This window comes from Leucoraja erinacea, chromosome 9, assembly GCF_028641065.1.
Source record: "Leucoraja erinacea ecotype New England chromosome 9, Leri_hhj_1, whole genome shotgun sequence".
Classification (NCBI taxonomy): Eukaryota; Metazoa; Chordata; class Chondrichthyes; order Rajiformes; family Rajidae; genus Leucoraja; species Leucoraja erinaceus.
Genome location: NC_073385.1, coordinates 35,378,142 through 35,398,910, shown reverse-complemented (window position 1 = coordinate 35,398,910; position 20,769 = coordinate 35,378,142). Strand labels below are relative to the sequence as shown.

Here is a 20,769-nt window from a genome sequence, read left to right as displayed (position 1 = left end):
CAGGCAGTGACTAGTGGGGTACCGCAAGGCTCGGTGCTGGGACCGCAGCTATTTACAATATACATCAATCATTTGGATGAAGGGATTCAAAGTAACATTAACAAATTTGCAGATGACACAAAGCTGTGTGGCAGTGTGAACTGTGAGGAGGAAGCTATGAGAATGCAGGGTGACTTGGACAGGTTGGGAGAGTGGGCAGATGCATGGCAGATGAAGTTTAATGCGGATAAATGTGAGATTATCCACTTTGGTAGCTAAAACAGGAAGGCAGATTATTATCTAAATGGCATCAAGTTGGGAAAAGGGGAAGTACAACGGGGTCTGGGGGTCCTTGTACATCAGTCTATGAAAGTAAGCATGCGGGTACAGCAGGCAGTGAAGAAAGCAAATGGCATGTTGGCCTTTATAACAAGAGGAATCAAATATAGGAGCAAAGAGGTCCTTCTGCAGTTATACAGAGCCCTAGTGAGACTACACCTGGAGTATTATGTGCAGTTTTGGTCCCCTAATTTGAGGAAGGACATTCTTGTTATTGAGGGAGTGCAGCGTAGGTTTACAAGGTTAATTCCCGGGATGGCGGGACTGGCATATGCTGAGAGAATGGAGCAGCTGGGTTTGTACACTATGGAGTTTAGAAGGATGAGAGGGGATCTTAATTGAAACATATAAGATTGTCAAGGGCTTGGACATGCTGGAGGCAGGAAACATGTTCCCGATGTTGTGGGAGTCCAGAACCAGAGGCCACAGTTTAAGAATAAGGAGTAAGCCATTTAGAATGGAGACGAGGAAACACTTTTTCTCACAGAGAGTGGTGAGTCTTTAATCATGCGGACTTGAAGAAAATGCTCCCCAAATTCTACCAGCATGTTAAATGTGCTACAAGAGGAGCTAACACACTGGACAAGGTCTACTCCAACATCAAGCTGGGCTACAGGGCTAGACCACTACCACACCTGGGTCAGTCGGACCATATGTCCCTGCTTTTAATTCCTGCATATGCCCCCCTCAGGAAAACTGCTCCTACCATCACAAAGACCATCACAACCTGGCCTGATGGTGCATCTCAGCAGCTGCAGGACTGCTTCGACAGGACCAACTGGGATGTGTTTGAACACCGGGACCTGGAGCTGTTCACAGACAGTGTACTGTGTTACATTAAAAACTGCATGGACACGGTCACAGTGGACAAACACATCCGGGTCTACCCCAACCAGAAGCCCTGGATGACCCGGGAGGTCCAGCGGCTGTTAAAAGAGAGGAACACCGCTTTTAGGTCTGGCGATAGGGCTTTATACAGCACGGCCCGAGCTAACCTGAAGAGAGGCATCAGAGAGGCCAAATCAGACTACAGGAGGAAGATAGAGGACCACCTGGACAGTAACAACAGCAGGCAGGTGTGGCAGGGGATCCAGTATCTCACCAACTACAAGACCAACCTTGGAGCTGCTGAAGGTGACGCCTCGTTGGCAGAAGAGCTGAACCTCTTCTTTGCTCGCTTTGAAGTGGAGCCACCCGAGACAGCCACATCACAGCACATGGTCCACAGCAGCCTAACCCTCAAGATAGAGGAGCATGAGGTGAGGCGCACGCTGCGGGCCATCAATCCAAGGAAGGCTACTGGACCCGATGGCGTCTCTGGACGCGTGCTGAAGGACTGCACAGACCAGCTGGCTGGAGTCTGTACGAGGATTTTCAACCAGTCTCTGGCCCAGTCCACTGTTCCACCCTGTCTGAAGTCCGCAACCATAGTCCCCTTGCTCAAAAAAACATTTCCAGCCTCAATGAATACCGGCCAGTCGCACTCACACCAGTGGTGATGAAGTGTTTTGAAAAACTGGTCCGGGGTCATATCACATCACTCCTGCCCCGAAGCTTTGACCCCCACCAGTTTGCTTACAGAGCGAATAGATCTACAGAGGACGCTGTAGCCACAGTTCTCCATGCTGCACTGTCCCACCTGGAGCAGCGGGGGAGCAACGTGCGGATGCTCTTTGTGGACTACAGCTCTGCTTTTAATACCATCCTTCCCCGCAAACTGGTGGACAAACTGGGGGGCTTGGGACTTCCACACTCCACCTGCATGTGGATAAATAGCTTCCTGTCGGGTCGCAGCCAGAGAGTCAGAGTGGGCCATCACACATCCACGGCCCTCAGCCTCAGTACCGGCTCTCCACAGGGCTGCGTGCTGAGCCCCCTGCTCTACACCATCTACACACATGACTGCACCCCCGCCCACCACAGCAACACCATTGTCAAATTTGCGGATGACACTACGGTGGTGGGACTCATACGGGGGGGGGGGGAGAGTACGCCTACCGGGATGAGGTGGAGCAGCTGACAGTGTGGTGTGGAGAAAATAACCTGCTCCTCAACACCTTAAAGACCAAGGAGATAATAATAGACTTCAGGAAGAATAAAACGGACATGGTACCATTAATTATCAGAGGGGACTGTGTGTAGAGGGTGGCGGATTTCCGCTTCCTGGGAATCCATATTGAGGAGGACCTGACGTGGAGTGTGAACACCTCTGCGCTGCTGAAAAAGGTCCAGCAGAGACTGCACTTCCTGAGGGTGCTCAGGAAGAATAACATCACTCAAAGACTGCTGCTGTCCTTTTATCGGTGCTCCATTGAGAGCATCCTAACATACTGTCTATGCGTATGGTGCACCAGCTGCACAGCGGCTCAGAGGAAAGCGCTCCAGAGGGCCATGGACAACGCCCAGAGGATTGTCGGCTGCCCTCTCCTTACCTTGGAAGACTTACACAGTTCCCGCTGCATCAAAAAATCCCAGAGTATTATAAAGGACATTTCCCACTCCGGACACTCCCTGTTTGAACTGTTGCCGTCAGGCAGACGGTACAGATCGACAAGGACAAGGACAAACAGACTTAAAAACAGTTTTTACCCCACTGCTATAAAGGCACTAAATGTAGCCACCAAGGAACGCAGGGGCGATACATACTAAGGGACTGTGGTACACTGTGAAATCGACAGAAGGATGTAGGGTTGGGTGTTTATGCGTGCTATTTTCATGATATTTTTTTTAGTTGTTTATCTTTTTTTTAATATTTTACCTTGTATGTATCGTTAGCTTTTAGAAATGTTTGAATGGTGCACTGACTGGCTGACATTTTTAAATTTTGTTGTACATGGTTCATGTTACAATGACAATAAAGAAACTATTCTATTCTATTCTGTGGAATTATCTGCCTCAGAGGGCGGTGGAGGCAGGTTCTCTGGATGCTTTCAAGAGAGAGCTAGATAGGGCTCTTAAAAATTGCGGTCAGGGGATATTGGGAGAAGGCACGAACGGGGTACTGATTGGGGATGATTAGCCAGGATCACATTGAAGGGCGGTGCTGGCTGGAAGGGCCAAATGGCCTACTCCTACACCTATTGTCTAATCTATTGATGGAAAACAGTGCAACTTCCCTTTTATATATCAATTGCAATTCAAGTGCACCTGCATGTAATGAAAAATTCCATGTGCTGGTCCTCCACTTTCACTTCTTTTCATCTTTAAGTCCAATAATTGATTTAATTCAGACACTTTCCCCACTTTTACTTACTGGACTCTTTTTAAATATTCTTGGGGTGTTCTTGGTGGCACACTTGGGTCAAAGTCTTCAGTGGTATCCCAGTCATCCACAGGTAATTGTCTGGGCATCAGCTCTTCATCAAAATTCATTTTGTCAAAACTTCGTTACCACCCAATCACACAGGAAAACTTTCTCAGAATTGCATTTGATTTGCCTAATAGATGTGGAATCAGAAGAGAATTAATAATATGAGAATCAATGAATTTGAGCAAACATTTTACATTTAAGGCTTGCAATGAGAAATTGCAAACCACGCTACACCGTAAAACATCAGTGCTGCTGTGTATATTTCTGATGATGGTGTACTTTACATAAATTAGAGCACACTGATATTTGTATTCATTAAAAAAAAATTACAGATCTAAACTAGTTTTCTGTGCCCCAGTGAAATTGTCAGTGATTTGTAGAGCAGCTTACAACATAATAAAAATTAAAGGCAAAAGTTTCTAATAGGCGAGAAAAACAAAATCACAGCCCACTTCCAGTGCACTTTTAATAAGGTCTTGATTGATAGAAACATACAGCATGAAACAGGTCCTTTTGCCTAATGAGTCCACATTGACCATCGATTACCTGTCCATGCTGGTTCTATGTTGTCCCACTTTTGCATCCAGTCCCTATAAACACGCATGACCTTGGGATGTGAGAGGAAATCAGAGTACCCAGAGGAGAACCACGGGGTCACAGAGAGAGTGGAAATTCCATGGCTGTTATCAGGATCAAACCCTGGTCTTTTGCTGCTGTGAGGAAGCAACTGCCAGTTACGCCACTTTGCGGCTAGATGATTGGAGATGGACATTAAAGATGCAATGGCTTTATTCTTGTCTTCTCTCACCTAATATTCATGCGAGCTGGGAAGAGGTTGCAGTTGTCACCATCATTAACCATGAAGTAAGGGGGTGTGGGGGGGGGGGGGGGGGGGGGGGGGGGGGGTGTGGTGGGTAGGGTACATGTACAAAAGGGGTGCTAGTGTGTGCATCGATCCAAAGCAGCAAAATATATTAAATGTTAAATATGTACAACTTCAAATTTATTTGTATGATTAACCATCTATTTGCTCTATCTTTTTATAGTATGGAGACCCCTCTAGATATATATATTCTCTCTCTTTCCTTCTTTCTCTTCTTCTCATGGTCCACTGTAAAATTGAATCTGTTCGTTACCCGGGACAGCCTGCATAATATCATTTTTTCCGTGCACTCAGTACATTTAAAGGGGGCACAGGATACATAGCCCATGTGAGTTTAAAAGGTGTACAGGAAACTGAACCAATTAAGTTCCATGGTAGTATGAGAAATAGAAACAGGTGAGTTTCAAAGAGGTGAGGGGAAATAGTGGTGAGTTTCATGGAAGCATGTGAACAGGGGTCCCAGATCCAATGTGTCAAAGGGAACACAGGAATCAACATCAAAATAGCTAGATACGAAATCATCAAGATTTTCAAACATTGGGGAAGCAGATTCTGGGAGTTTTGCAGTCAAAACAATTATTTTTCCCTTTAAGGTAAAGGGGTACTGAGCATTATCAATGTTGTATGACTATAAATGTAACTATAGGAAAAACTGAAGATAATAGTTTGGCCTATTTCCAGCAAAGAACAAGGACATGACATTTTCTTTGTGGCTATATTTAAACTACAAGGAATAGGGATTCTATATGAACTATTTAAGAGCTCCATTAAGAGACAGCATGTTTGTCAGTTCAGCAATTGGTGAGGCAGGGAAAGAAGCAAACCAGGACCAAGTGCACCCACTCATTACAGAGAATATAACCGATGAACACTAGCCTCCTGCTTCACACCTGCCCTTTCCTAATGGAAGCAGGCCTACAAATGAAAGGAAACAGGAATTCAAATGTTGAGAGTGCACGTCAGCAAACCATGATGAAAGTACTAAAGTGTCATGGTATTTGTGTTTTGCAATGAAGGCTGGTTCTGGGAGTGAGTTGTTTAATGTGATAGATCAGAATTGAAATTTATTGAGAAAATAGATGAGAAGGGATCAGAGCTATGGCAAAGACACCAAACTTCCACAACCTTGATGACCTGGCAGACCCAGAATGGAGAAGAAATATGCATAGGCTGTCAGAAGGAACTGCAGATGCTGGAATCTTGCATAGAACACAAAATGCTGGAGTAACTCAGCGGGTCAGGCTGCATCAGCTGATCTTTCTCATTGGGACCCTTTTTCAGACTCATAGACTATGTTTCAGGTTGGGATCTTTCTTCAGAGGCATCGGCTACATTTCAGGTCTGTCCCCTTCAATCTGAAGAATGAATCTGAAGAAAGGATCCATGCCCTCCAGAGATGCTGTTTGACCCCCTGTGCTACTCCAGCACTGTGTGTTCTATGTCAAAAGGCAGTCACTCCAGCCTGAGTGAGTGAGCATGAAATGAGCTGGGCATTTTCAGTGGTGGAACCAGTTGGTGAAAGGACATACCGCAAAATCATGGCCACTGTGAAGCAATTAATTAAAAACTTCAAGAAACCAGCCTCTGCAGCTCCTTCCTGTCACATTAGTTCTATGTTATCCCACGTTCTCATCCACTCCATACTGGGGACAATTTGCAGAAGCCAATTAACCTACAAACCCGAGCATCCGGAGGACACCCACGTGGTCAGAGGGAGAACATGCAAACTCCACAGACGCAGCACGCGAGGTGAGGATGAAACCCGGGTCCCTGACGCTGAGAAGCAGCTGCCACTTGGCGCGGGTGGTGCTGTGCGGTGCGGAGCGGTGCGCGCGCAGACTCACATGAGCGCCCGGCGGTTTGACGGCACAGCGCCGGCCTTGTTCCACCGAGCAACGACGGTAATGGAGCAGCGCCTACAACTCCCATCATCCCATCGCACCGCGTCAACTACAAGACCCAGCAGGTAACGCGCGCCTGCGCCTGCGCACTGCGTGGCGGCGCCTGAGTTGACAGCGCAGCGGCTGATGCTGATGGTAAAATAACATCTGCTGCGTCGTTTCAGGCAGACTTTACCGTGCAACATATTACAGGAAGATATGCATGCAGTGACCCTGTGGCCCCGCTCCATCATTCTCTGTCCCACTCTTGCCCCTTACCACTGCCAACTAACAGGTGAAATAACTAGTCATACTCTCTTTACAGCAGCATTGGCAATGCTCGGAGCTTCATTGTCATTAGAGAAAGAAAAATATTTTTACACCAAAACTCCCATAAACTGCTGTGTCATTGTTTGTAAATCTCGATGGCTTTGTATCTGGCTCATTTGGATGCTGATTCCTGTGCTCCCTTTGACACTGGATTTGAAGGCTCCAGTTCCCAGCTGCCATGACATATCTCACCTGATTCAACTCTCACTTTCTTCAAGTCAAAGGTGCAGCCCTGGGCATGTACATGGGCCTCAGCTAAGTCTGTCTTTTTGTTGGTTATGTCGAACAGACCTTGTTCCAAATGTACACTGGCACCATTCCCGAACTCTCTGCTACATTCATAAGTTCATGTTCATTAGTGATAGGAGTAGAATTAGACCATTCGGCCCATCAAGTCTACTCTGCCATTCAATCATGGCTGATCTATCTCTCCCTCCTAACCCCATTCTCCTGCCCTCCTCCCATAGCCCCTGACACCCGTACTAATCAAATAGGTGACTCCTACATGGGACTGCCTCCTGTACTCTGCAGAACTTGTTGATTTCATCAACTTTACTACCAACTTCCACCCTGCCCTCAAATTTACTTAGACTATCTTTCTCTATCTCAAAGGTCAACTAGCAACCTACACACAGTTACCTTTACTACATCTCCTCCCACGGCCACCCTACTTCTTACACGCCACCTTGACGTCATCACTTGCTCTCGATTTCTCAGTCTCAGGCCATAAAGTGCCACCGTTTTTTATAAAATCAATGGACAGAACAACATGAAGTGGTCAAGATCAGACATCTAGTAATATAGATTACAATAGATAGATTGTGTATTCTTTCCACTGTTTTCGCTTGGTGTCAGCAGCTCTGGTTATAGAGGCTCGAAGTTCAGGTGAGTAAATTAATGAAAATATCAAGCCTTTTACCCAAGTCTGGCAGTTTTATAGAAGTGGAAATAGATTATCTTTCTCATGACCTAGATTTACGGTTGGGTTTAGATTTATTTACTCGCATGTACCGAGGTAAAGTGAAAAGCTTTATTTAACATGCTATGTAATCAGATCAGGTAATACTATATATAAATCAACATGCATCAAAGTAAAGAGCAATATCAGAAGATGCATCCTTGGAGCGCAGGAGGATAAGGGGTGATCTTATAGATTGCATAAAATCATGAGAGGAATAGATCGGGTAGATGCCCAGAGAATAATCTCTTTCCCAGAGAAGAGGAATCGAGGACCAGAGGACATAGGTTCAAGGTGAAGGCGAAAATATTAATAGGAATTTGAGTGGTAACCTTTGCATACAAAGGGTGGTGGGTGTATGAAACAAAGTGCCAGAGTTGAAGCTGGGACTATCCCAACATTTAAGAAACAGTTAGACAGGTACATTGATAGGACAAGTTTGGAAGGATATGGACCAAGCGCAGGCAGGTGGGATTAGTGTAGCTGAGACATGTTTACCGGTGTGGGCAAGTTGGGCCAAAGGGCCTGTGTCAACACGATATCACTCTATGACTCTAAGACTGTGCTTCACAGATTTGTGCTGCTTAATACAGGCACAATTGCAGCCAAGGCGACCAGGGAGACTTGGTTTTTCGGTGGCAGCCATGGTGAGAGTAATAGTGAATTTCTTTATTGCAAGTCTCATTAAAGCTGAAGTTACAATTTGCAATATCATGTTATTTACTGGATCTAAACTATCAATCCCCAATATATTAGGAAGATCAATCCAGAAAATGTTGCTGCTAAATTCAAAGTATCTGGGGATGACAAAACACCTATCCATTCTCAAATAAGATGCTCAGGCCTTCAGATTCAGATTCAGATTCAGAAAACTTTATTGTCTGTCGTAACAGAAAATCTTCTTTGACGTGGCTCAATATACAGACAGGACAATGTACTGATAAGCAGTCATACAACACAGATTTCTGCGAGCACACACAGTGTGTATCGATCTTAAAAGCAAATATAAAGATTAAAAACTGTAAAAATAGACAAGATAAAAGTTGTGGATACGTGTAAAGTGACAATGCGTCAGGGTTAATTTGTCCATTGTTCATTTTTTATTTAAGCTGTTTATGGCAATGGGTATGAATGAGTTTTTGTGGATGTTTTTCTTGGATAGAGGGACTTTATATCGGCGGCCTGATGGCAGAAGTTGGAAAGACTTGTGCAGGGGGTGGGTGGGATCCTGTGTAATGATTCATTTTAAACCACAACATCATATCATAAGATAGATGCTTGAGACTAGAATGGATCATCTCTAGCTGGATCATTCTCAAATGAGAACTGTGCAGTTATATTCTGACAGGCACATTTTAACACATCATTATTGACTGGACATCCATTGCCATGAAGCAATGGTTCTGTTGTTTGCCAACTCTAGAAGTATCCTGAAGTATTGAGAGGATGTGACTTGTTGCATCCTACAGTGTCTATCAGTAATGAAGGTTGAACTCTAGCCAGCAGGAAGAGGTACGGTGGACGGCAATTGGAAGAAGTGTTTGAGAGATGTACCACACAGAAACAATGCATTCAGCCCACTTTGCTGACATTCTTGCACATATACACCAATCTCATTTGCCCACATTGAGTCCATATTCTTCTATGCCTTGCCTATTTGAATATCTGACTAAATGTTTCTTGATTGTAGCAATTAAATCTGACTCCACTACCTTCTGTGGCAGTCTGTTCTAGAAATTAACCACTCTCTGCGTAAAAAAAACACTTTCCCCTCAAATCCCCTTTAAAACTCCTTCCTCCTTAAAACTTTAATCTATGCCCTTTTGTTTCTGATATTCCTACCATGGTAAAAAATTCTATCTAACCAATTTATGACTTTTATATAACTTTATCAGATGAAACCACAGCCTCCTTCTCTCCAGGGGAAACAAACCAAGCCTATCCAATCTCTCCTCATTAAGAAAGTCCTCTAATCCAGGCAACATTCCAACGATTCTTTTCTGCGCTAACTGCAGCATAGCTAAATCCTTCCTATAGTAGGAGGGCCAGAATGGTGCCTAGGAGCACAGAATATTCAAAGTGCGGTCCAACCCACTGTTGTAAAGAACATAGAACATTGCCTTAGACAATCTTCCTCAATAGCCACAACCACTTCAATTTTCATGTAATCTGCAAGTTTACTAATCATACCCCCTACATTAAATTCCAAGTCGTTAATAGATATATATCACAAACAATAATAATCCTGATTGGATCCCTGCATTACACCACTGGTCGCTGACTTCCAATCCGAAAAGTATGCTTCCATCATTATCCTCACCTTCTAACATGAAGCCAATTTTGGAGCCATTTATCCAGCTCACTTTGAATTCTATGTGTGTAGCCTTCTAGACCAACACCATGTGGGACCTTTGATATAAACGGCATGTAAATGTCTGTATAACTGCAATAAAACATCTCCTGCTTGAAAGCTGGATAGAAAATGTGTACTAGCCTGCCTTCATCAATTTGCTTAGTTACCTTGAAGAGCAGGAAATACAGTCGGTCAGAGGCGTTGGCACCCTTTTCTAGCTATAGTAGATAGTTTAATTCCACTGCAGTGCTAATAAATATTATCCAAGAAATCATTGCACTCTTGGCCATGTTTTACCATTTCTCTGCAGCTGATTATCTGTGATCCCTATTGCCTAAAGCTATAGAAGACCACAATAGTTGCTTTCCAAACCACGTGTACACTGTGTATAATCATAAAAAAATTAAACACCTATCAATAGTAAAATAAAGTGCTGCAGTAACTCAGCGGGTCAGGCAGCATCTCTGGAGAACATGGATAGGTGATGTTTATGATCTGAAGAAGGGTCCCGAAGTGAAATGTTACCTATCCATCTTTTTTTTTGTTACACCAGCATCAGCAGTTTCTCGTTTATCAATAGTAGCATGTTCCTTTTACTCCCTAAATTAATGCACCTTAACTGTTGCTAATGAGTATAGGATAGCCTATGATTGTCTCAGGAAGCGGAACACTGTGACCTCGACGCACGGAAGTGGAGGGAGTCTGCTGGAGTCAATGGACAGCGTGTTTGTGGTGGTTGCAGGTCTTGGTGTCAGCGGAGGCAACTGCGCCCTCCAGCAGTCGTGTGAGCCCGTGAACTGAGTGCACCTTGCGGCAGCTGCACAGATCAGCTGCACAGAGCAGCGGTGGAAGGAACAGATCCTTACATCATCGATCCAGTGATGTCAGGGCATCAGGCCTTAAAATGAAAAAAATATGAAATTGCATATCTCCTTGGGCTAAGATCGAAATTTTCAGGGACTTGGAAGTTACAAGATGGTGCTGGAATGTGATGACTTTTTTTATGCGTTTCCAAAAGAGGATCTATTAAACTAATGTTTGGTACGATTTAACTGGAGAGCATGCAGAACAAGCTAAACCACAAGCAGCTGTGGCCATAGAAGACCTAATTATGAACTGGATCATTCTACCAAGTGGCTGCAAGTATTAGATCAGGTGATTAGGCTTTCTTCCTTGTTGTTACTTTGCTATTTTTCTGGGTCTTCTTGATCAAGTGAGAGCTTTTAGCTACACGAAAGGAGAAATGACCAAGAATAGGATGATGATTAAGGAGAAAGGAGGTATAAGCATACAGAATGTGGGCTCGGTAAATCAGAAAGGATTGAAGATGAAGTGAGACATGAGAAGTCAAATCATATTGTCACATGACAATTGGTGTATATTGTCAAATGCACAAATAAAGTGAAATACAGGTTAAATAAAAAAAAATGTCTGCAGCAGCATCACAGGCACATAGACTCAGATAACAGATGGAGATGCACACCAGATGAATGTTGTTTTCTATGATCTTTGTGTCACATTTGGCTATAGGTTTTGTGACAACAGTTTCTTTCCTTCTGAATCCGTGATGCTGATGTACACAAGTTCTGGTGCAAGGGAAGTTTTGGCTTTAGTTGAAGCGGCGATACATTTTGAACCTGTGAAATCTAGGTGTGAGGTTTGGAATAATGTATATGCGATAGCATGTCATAGATACATTGAAAATAGGTGCAGGAGTAGGCCATTCGGCCCTTCGAGCCTGCACCGCCATTCACTATGATCATGGCTGATCATCCAACTCAGTATCCCATACCTACCTTCTCTCCATACCCCCTGATCCCTTTAGCCACAAGGGCCATATCTAACTCCCTCCTAAATATAGCCTATGAACTGGCCTCAACTACCTTCTGTGGCAGAGAGTTCCAGAGATTCACCACTCTCTGTGTGAAAAATGTCGTGGAACTTATGAATGGTGTGTCTACATCTTCCTTGACAGGGCTTATTGTCAATTGAGTGATTAATTACCCGGCTAATTGTGCATTTAGGAAGACCAGAGAACAGAATATAGAAGCAGGAGTAGACCATTCACTAGCCATTCAATGAGATTGTGTCTGATCTTTTATACCAGGACCTTTTTCCTGTACCAACCACATATCCCACGATTCCTGTAATATCCAAAGATCTATCGATATTTGAATTGAATATACCCTAGCCATCCTTCAGAATCGTTGTCTATTCATTCCCTCCACAGCTGGTGCCAGATCACTGAGGTCCTCCAGCATTTGTGTTTTGCTCAAGATTCTGGCATCTGTATTGTCTTATGTCTTTCAAAAGTAGCAGTTTTAGCACGGACTATCAGATGTGATAATTGATTAGTGGCATGATTTTCAAGTACAATCTCCCTCAGTTTAAATGAACAGGCTCTGATTTCATATTGTGAGTAATTTGCTCATTTTATGGCACTATCTGGTTTTGAACCTGACAATCCATATTCCCAACAAGTTTATTATATAACTAGATAATTGCCCATTTCCAAGAGCTTGGATCTCTCAGCATATCTAAAGGTACTTGAGCAATGTATTCAGCTCCAGAGCAAAACATTGGTGGTATAACCAAAGGCTCGGTGGTCTGTAAGATAAAAGCAGAAAATACTAGAAATACTGAACAGGTCAGGTAGCATATCTAGAGAGGGAAACAGAGGTTGCATTTCAGAGAGATGACTTCTTAGGTTGATGACCCGTTAGAGTCTGACGAAGGGTATCAACCTGAAATGTCACCCTTTCCTTCTATCAAGATGCTGCATGTCCTGCTGAGGTTACTCTAGCATTTTGTGTCTATCTTTGAATACATGTTAGGTGGTTATGCCTATCATGAAGATGGCAGCTGAAACTCTTGTCTCCAATAATTTTGCTTCAGTTCAGAAAGTTACGGGGATCAGGTCCCACATTAAAAACATGACAAGGACATGAGCCATAGAATCATAGAGTCATGGAGTGATACAGTGTGGAAACAGACCCTTCGGCCCAACTTGCCCACACTGGCCAACATATCCCACCTATGCTAGTTCCACCTGACCACGTTTGGTCCATATCCTTCCAAACCTGTCCTATCCATGTACCTGTCTAACTGTTTCTTAAATGTTGGGACAGTTCCTTCCTCAACTACCTCTTCTGGCAGCTTGTTCCATACACCCACCATCCTTTGTGTGAAAAAGATACCACTCAGATACCTATTAAATAGTTCCCCCTTCACCTTAAAGCTATGTCCTCTGGTTCTCGATTCACCTACTATGGGCAAGAGACTCTGTGCATCTACCCAATCTATTCCTCTCATGATTTTATACAGCTCTATAACATCTATAAGCCAATTATAGTACTCAGTGCTGCACTACTGGGGGTGCTGATTTTGATTAAGATTTTAAACCAAGGCTATGCCTGGTCCCTGTTTGATGTAAAAGGTTCCTTGGCACTATTCTGGATCATGGGATGCTGATGTGTGGGTCAATTATTTCCTGGTGGCCTGGTCAATATTTTTACATGACTCCATTGTTATTATTGTGCGATTTGATCAGAATTACACGCAGAGGTTTGTGGTGAACAAATTGGCTACTGTGTCATACTGTAAATTGTTTTGAGATTACCTTAATGAAAATCAGAAGGTGCTATATAAATGCGTGTTCATTTACTTTTTCTTTCTAGACTCCTAAAATCTGTATGTTATTTCCACATATTTCACCCAGTAAAATTATTCAGATGAAAAGCAAGTGCCAAGACAATGATTCCTGTGGGACACTGCTGTATCGGTGTTCCAAAGAATTATTGGGAAATAGCAATTTTGTCAAGGGAAAGTAGCCAATCCGTGATCCATTGTACCATTGTAACAATTTCTTCCACATTCTGTCAGGTTGAGAGGTGTCTTATTAGAAGGGACACCACGGTTATATCATCTGCTGATTCATTGCTTTTTTACACTGTTCTCTTACAGTGTATATATGTGCACATATCCACACCGTAACAGCACAGTGTCAATATATATTTCACAAATGCAATTTTAAATCAAAACATAAAACACTGGAAATACTTAGCAAGTCAGGAGAGAGAAATAGAGTTAATATGAAATGAAATTATTTTATATTTGCCCATCATTGGAAAACCATGATTTACAAGTTTTAGGGGATAATTGAAATAAATATATTCACACATTACACGGGTGCTGTTGTGATGAAAATTAAGAGCAAGTAGAATTACACCAAGATGCTTTAAAATCTTATGTTATCCCAACTTCAATATATTACAAATGAAATATGCTTGGCATTTCTAAAAGAAAAATTCTGCAGAAGCTGGGAAATTAAATTGGTAAAAATTATCAGCAGGTACATATGAGGTATGTTCCATTATCATTGTGCGGCATCCTTGCAATCATAGCTATGGGACTCGTCTATATCTGTGTAGGAAGGAACTGCAGAAGCTGGTTTAAACGAAGATAGACACAAAATCAAGGAGTAACTCAACTGGACAGGCAGCATCTCTGAAAAGAAGGAATGGGTGACGTTTTGGGTCGAGATTCTTCTTCAGGTCTGACCCAAAACGTCACCCATTTCTTCTCTCCAAAGATGCTGCCTGTCCCGCTGAGGTACTCCAGCATTTTGTGTCTCTTCTCGTCCATATTTGTTCCATTGCCTGCACTTCTGCTCCCACCACCTCTCCTCCTATCAAGATCAAGCACTGTCCTCACCTTCAACCTCGCCAGTCTTCATAGACAAGTCAAGTCAAATCAAGAGAGTTTATTGTCAGGTGTCCCAGATAGGACAATGAAATTCTTGCTTGCTGCAGCACAACAAAATACAGTAAGCATAAATACAGAACAGTTCAGTGTGTCTATATAGCATAGACCATATATATATATACATACACATAAATAAACAGATAAAGTTTTGCAATAGGCTGTTATAGTTCAGAGTTTGTTTGATGGCGAGTTTAATAGCCTATCATTATTTTGACATATCATCCTTTACAACATAAACGCTGTAATTTCCATCATCTTACAACATGAGACACATTTTTTTCTTCCCATCACTTTGAGCATTCCAGATCGTCAGTCCATACTTTCCTATAGAACAACAGGAGATGCAGCAATTGTCCTTTTGCATCTTCCCTTCCCACCATCCAGTCCTTCCAGGTGAAGTAGCAATTCACTCACACTTCCAGTTCAGTATATTGCATTTGGTGCTCACTGCATGATCTCTTGGAGATACCAAGTAGGTCAGCTGAGCATTTTGCAGAAATTCTCCGTTTAGTCTGCAGAGCCCCCTGTTGCTCTAATTTCAGCCTCCTACTTTCATATTTCTTTATTTTTGACCTAATCTATTGCAAGAACCCCATTTAAGCTTTAGGTACAGCAGTCTTATGGACTCAATTCAATAATATTGGATAACCAACCTTTCTGTTTGTTATTAAAACAGGTTAGATCTAAATTTTAAAATTGTGATAAAAAATAAAAAATGCAAACATTCTGTTTTATCGATTGGTGTGATCATTATTGGTATTGTATTATAGCATAATGTGTCATAATATCACCAACAGCTTTAATATAATTATAATGTTGATTCTTGAGTGATTGACATATTAATTGGGATTAATTGTGCTATTATAATCAAAATCAGTAATTGTTTTTAATCACATTATAAAACACTAATAGAATACAAATATGAATAGGGCAAGAGGAAATGCTTTGTTTGAGAGAAAGGGAGAAAGTGGAAATTGAGATATAGAGAGGTAGAGCACATGCATTGCAAAATAATTAGAAAAATAATGGACTTGCAGAAGGAAGCAAAGGACAAGAGGGAGTGAGATTATGTGGATTTCTCACATAAAGCTAAACCTACACAGATGAATTGCCTCCCCCCCCCCTCTCTCTCCCTCCCTCCCTCCCTCCCTCCGCCCCTCCCCCTCCCTCTCCCTCTCACCATCCCTCTCTCTCCCACTTATCCCCCCTCTCTCCCCTTCTCTCCCTCCTCTTGGGTTCAACTCTGATGAATCTAGTCTCTGTGGTGTTTGCACATTCTCCCTTCATTTGCACGTTTGTATCCCTTAGATGCTCTGATATTTTCCATTGTCCCAGGTAGGCAGCAGGACAATCTGGGAGAAATTATGGGAATGAGAGGGAGAATAAATAACAGCGAAATGAGTGGAGAATAGAAGCTAGCATAGTTCTAATGGGTTGAATGGGTTCCTATGTGGTAAGAAAGAATGAGAATAATATGAGAATATTATTTGTGCTATCGCCAAGGCAAAATAAGAGACCAAACCTGTTGATGGTATTTATGCTGGCTTTGCTAATGTTATTAGCATGTGCACTGTAGATACCATTCTGGTCCTGTAAAGATTGCCTAATTTCATTGTGCTCCTCACATTTTGTGACTACCTGGGTTTCCTCTGGGTGCTTGAGTTTCCTCCCACATCCCAAAGACGTGCAGGTTTCCAGGTGAATTGGCTGCTATAAATTACCCTTGTGTGTCAGGAGTGGATGAGAATGTGGGATAACATAGAACTTCTGTGTGAACAGGTGATGCTGGTTGTTATGGATTCGGTCGGTCGAAGCGCCCGTTTCCATGCTGCATCTCTAAACTAAATGAAATTTTAATGTGCTGAGAAATATAACTTTTTGAGAATCCACTATATGCATTAAAGTTATTCTTGAGTTAAAGATTGCAAATTAGTATTCCAGTAGAGACCGTTCTGCATTAATTTTAATGGATATAAATCATGCAGAGCATGGCCAATGCACCTGAATTCTAAATGTGTACTGTAATCCTGCAAAACACTGCTGCAGTTTCAATTTATAACATCTATCCATTCTCTCCCATGGGTTATGGATATTTCACTAAATTGCCAATTTGACAAATTTTCCATCAAAGCTGCTCTATTTTGCATTTCATTCATTTCTAATGCGGAAATAACTAGATAGATAGAAATATGGTAGTTTACTGATCTGTGCACGATGGCTTCACTAGAAGGATGCCTTTATAAATAATTACTCACAACTTAGTAGAATAATCTTTTTGAAGTATAGATAGTAAAGCTATTACAATATATTTCAATGCAATACCTGTAGTACAAATTCAAAAATAGTGTTGATTTAAAAAAATGCTCAAAATACATTTTGGTCTTTTTATCTTAAATAATAAAAATGTGTAATGAATTGTCACTTTGCATACTCATTTTGTATATATCATTATGGCAATAAATTCTACTGGAGCCTGATTAACATGTGGCAAACTTCACCTGAATAGGTTTTCATAGTCTATCTAAAAAAAGTTGATTGGAAATGTTTTGTATTGCAATCTCGTCAATCATTCATTCAGTAATTCAATCCCCCCAAAAAGCCTGCACTTCACAGAAGAAATTAGATTTCTAGAATTTGCTGTCTATAGCTAAAACCCAATAACTGATTTAATATATTTCATGCATTGAGGATTAAAAATCAAATAATTAGACAGCCCAATTAAATTAGGATTTCCATAACTTGTACGAATTCCAAAGTCTGCAAAAATCAATATGAACAAAAGTGACAGTTAATGAAAAGGTATTAGTGCGGTCTATCTTTAAGTGCATACATGTTGTCCACTCGTATTCACTGTGTTTTAATATTATAGTCGTATTAGACAAGGACTAACATGGTGTGCCTTCTTTGCAGCAATGTAATGTTGTTATTGAATGAAGTATTCATTTGATTAGCCAAGAATCTTAACATGACAGTAGTTTATGTTTTGCAAATATACACAATATATATAATCTTTGTGAAGCCATTATAATTGTGGTTGTAAATGTGGTTACAATTCTAAAATGAGCTACCATTCAGATTAAAAATTGACTTTATTTCGGCTGTGTTTTGCAAAGTAAATGTCAGGATCAAAATCATACCGCACCAAAACAGGCCCTTCGGCAGACCATTCATGTTGACCGTCAATCATCCTTCTACAGTAATCCTACATTTTATGCTCCCCATATTTTCATCAACTTCCCTCCGATTCTACCCCTCACCCTTATGCCGAGGGCAATTTACAGTGTCCAATTAACTTACAGACTCGCACGTCTTTGTGGGAGGATATTGGAGCACCTGGGGTAAACCCATGTGGTCAAAGGGAGGACATGCAAAATTCCACAGTCAGTGGCTGAGGTCAGGATCGAACTTGGGTCTCCAACACTGTGAGACAGCAGCTCGACTTGGTACTCCATTGTGCTGCCCCTAACTGGGTGATATATTATTCATGAACCATGATTAATGTTCAAATGAGAAATTCAGAGAAGTATTTTCAATGTGAATATTTGTAATTCAACAGCCAAAATCAGAACATGTTTAACAAGTATGTAAGCATTCTGCATGTAAGAATGCATCATTCTCTAGCAAAAATCTAGAAAGTTTCCTAAGAAATGCTTGAAAGCAACTTTAAGGTAGATTTTAATCAGTTGATCATAGACTCCACATGCTTCTCAAACTCGTATGTCTCGAATGAGCAATTATTTCAAACTTGGCTGAAACAGGATAGTCAACGCCATGGAGACCCAAGAAACTGCAGATGCTGGGATCTTGAGCAAAACAACAAATGCTAGATGAATTCAGCAGGTCAGGCTGCATCTGGGGAGAGGATGGACAGGCAATGTTTTGAGTCGTGACAACTCTTCACACTTATAATGTTGCTTGTTCATTCCCTTCATGGATGCTGCCTGACCCACTGAGTTCCTCGAATACTTTGTGTTTTTAGTCAACAACAACTAATTGATACCACATGAAAACACATACAGTATTATATGAAAACAGCCAAGGAATCAAAGTGATAGTCAAAGAGAGACACACGCAAACTCCCCTTCTCATTCCCATACTGACCTTCTTATCTTGGGCCTCGTCCATTGCCAGAGTGAAGCCATATATAAACTCATGAATACCTCATATTCTACTTGTGTAGCTTACAATCCAATGTTAAGAACATTGAATTCTGCAATTTAAGGTAACACCTCCCTTTTCTATCCCCCTCTCTCTTTCCAGAGACCAACCCCTCACTCCTACTCTGGTGCACACCTATTTCTCCCACTATCCTGCTCCCTCCCCTTCAACCTATAACTCTCCAGCTGGCTTTACATTTTATTCCTCTCCTTATCTGACACTCTTTCTCCTTTTCATCTCTAACCTATGTCCACCCATCTGCCAATCAAAACTCCCCTCACACATATCCACTCCCCTCCCCACCTCATTTCCAGCCTTCTACCCTCACTGCAATGTCTAAAAAAGGGTCCTGATTTTAAATGTTGCTTATTCAATCCCTCCGGAGATGCTGCTGGACTTGCTGAGTTATTTGTGTTTTACTCAAGATCCCAACAATCTGCAGTTCCTTGTGTCTCTTTCTAATAAATAACTAGTTTGCTGGTCAACATAAAAATCTGAATATCTAACAATGAAAATTTAGGAAATACCCTTTCCAATGTTTCTAAATGTTTCTGGTGATTAGAGTGTGTTTGGACATATTTAGAAACTATTACAATTCTTAATAAAATTATTAATAATAATTTATTAATTATCATTAATTTTAAAAAAAATATCCAAAAGCATGTGAAATATGTAAATTAACCAAAAAAAATTAACATTAATTAAAATAATGAAAAACTAACCACTTACCATAATGTACCTTTTTCGCATTGGCCAGATATGAAAAATGGGATTGTACTAAATATGGAAGTTATGTGACTCAGTGTTGAATCCAGAAATTCTCTCTTCCCATACGGGTTTTAATGACGAAGTGCCATTTAATTTTTGTGATTTAAGTTGATTTTGAAAACGGAGCACTCAGCACTAAATCATGTGGCACTCCATGGGTCACAGACCTCCAATCGGAAACACGCCCACCACAAACATTTGACTGCTTTCTCAAAGGTAATTTTAAATCCAATTGGCGAGTACACCTGGGATTCTAACTGATCTAACCTTCCAGACAAGCCAACCATGTGGGACCTTGTCAAAGGTCGATATAGGCAATATCCACTGCCCTGCTTTCATCAATCCCCTTGGTGACCTTTTCAAAAAACTATCAAATTTGTGAGACAAAGACATGCTGACTATCAGTCCCTGTCTATCCAATTGCTGGTAGATCAAGTTCCACAGAATCCCCCTGAACAAATTTTTCACCATTCATATAAGGCTCATCGGCATGTAGTTCCCTGACTTGTTCTTGCAGCCCTTCTTGAGTAATAGTACAACATTAGCCACCCTTCAGTTTTCTGGAATTTCTTCTCTGGCTCATGATGATGCAAATAGCTCTGCAAGGGCCTGCACAATTTCGTCCCTCACTTCCCACGAGGTCCGAAGAAGTACTTTGTCAGGCCCAGGTAGTTTATCCACCTTAATGCTCCTTAAAATTACCAATATCTCCTCCTTGGTAATTTGTATATGGTCCAAAACGTCACAATTCATATGCCTAATTCTTCCCCAGTAACCCTTTTCAACTGTATAAATAACCACAAAATTCCAGGTAAATTCACAATAACTCACATCTTAAAATGACACAAAGTGCTGGAGTAACTCAGCGGGACAGACAGCATTTCTGGAGAACATGGGTAGGTGACGCCTCGGGTTGGGACAATTCTTCAGGCTACTCATATCTTAAATCTGTTTTTTTGAAGATGTGTTAAACCACCATAATTGGAGATTTAAATATATATTGAATCGTATTCATGCTATAGTTGTATATATCATTATATATATATA

At 41.6% G+C, this 20,769-nt stretch overlaps 1 protein-coding gene across 2 annotated transcripts in view; it reads right to left on the bottom strand.

The window, feature by feature from the left end:
- gemin2 (gem (nuclear organelle) associated protein 2) overlaps positions 1-6,503 on the bottom strand; it is a 34,493-nt gene extending 27,990 nt beyond the window's left edge. For both annotated transcript variants that reach the window (XM_055640510.1, XM_055640511.1), the window contains exons 1-2: positions 6,356-6,503; positions 3,572-3,755 (exon numbers count right to left, since the gene is read on the bottom strand). In XM_055640510.1, coding sequence (XP_055496485.1) covers positions 3,572-3,690 — 119 coding nt within the window. In that variant the 5' untranslated portion in view covers positions 3,691-3,755; positions 6,356-6,503. The remainder of the gene's footprint in view (positions 1-3,571; positions 3,756-6,355) is intronic.
- Between the last annotated feature and the right edge of the window lie 14,266 nt (positions 6,504-20,769).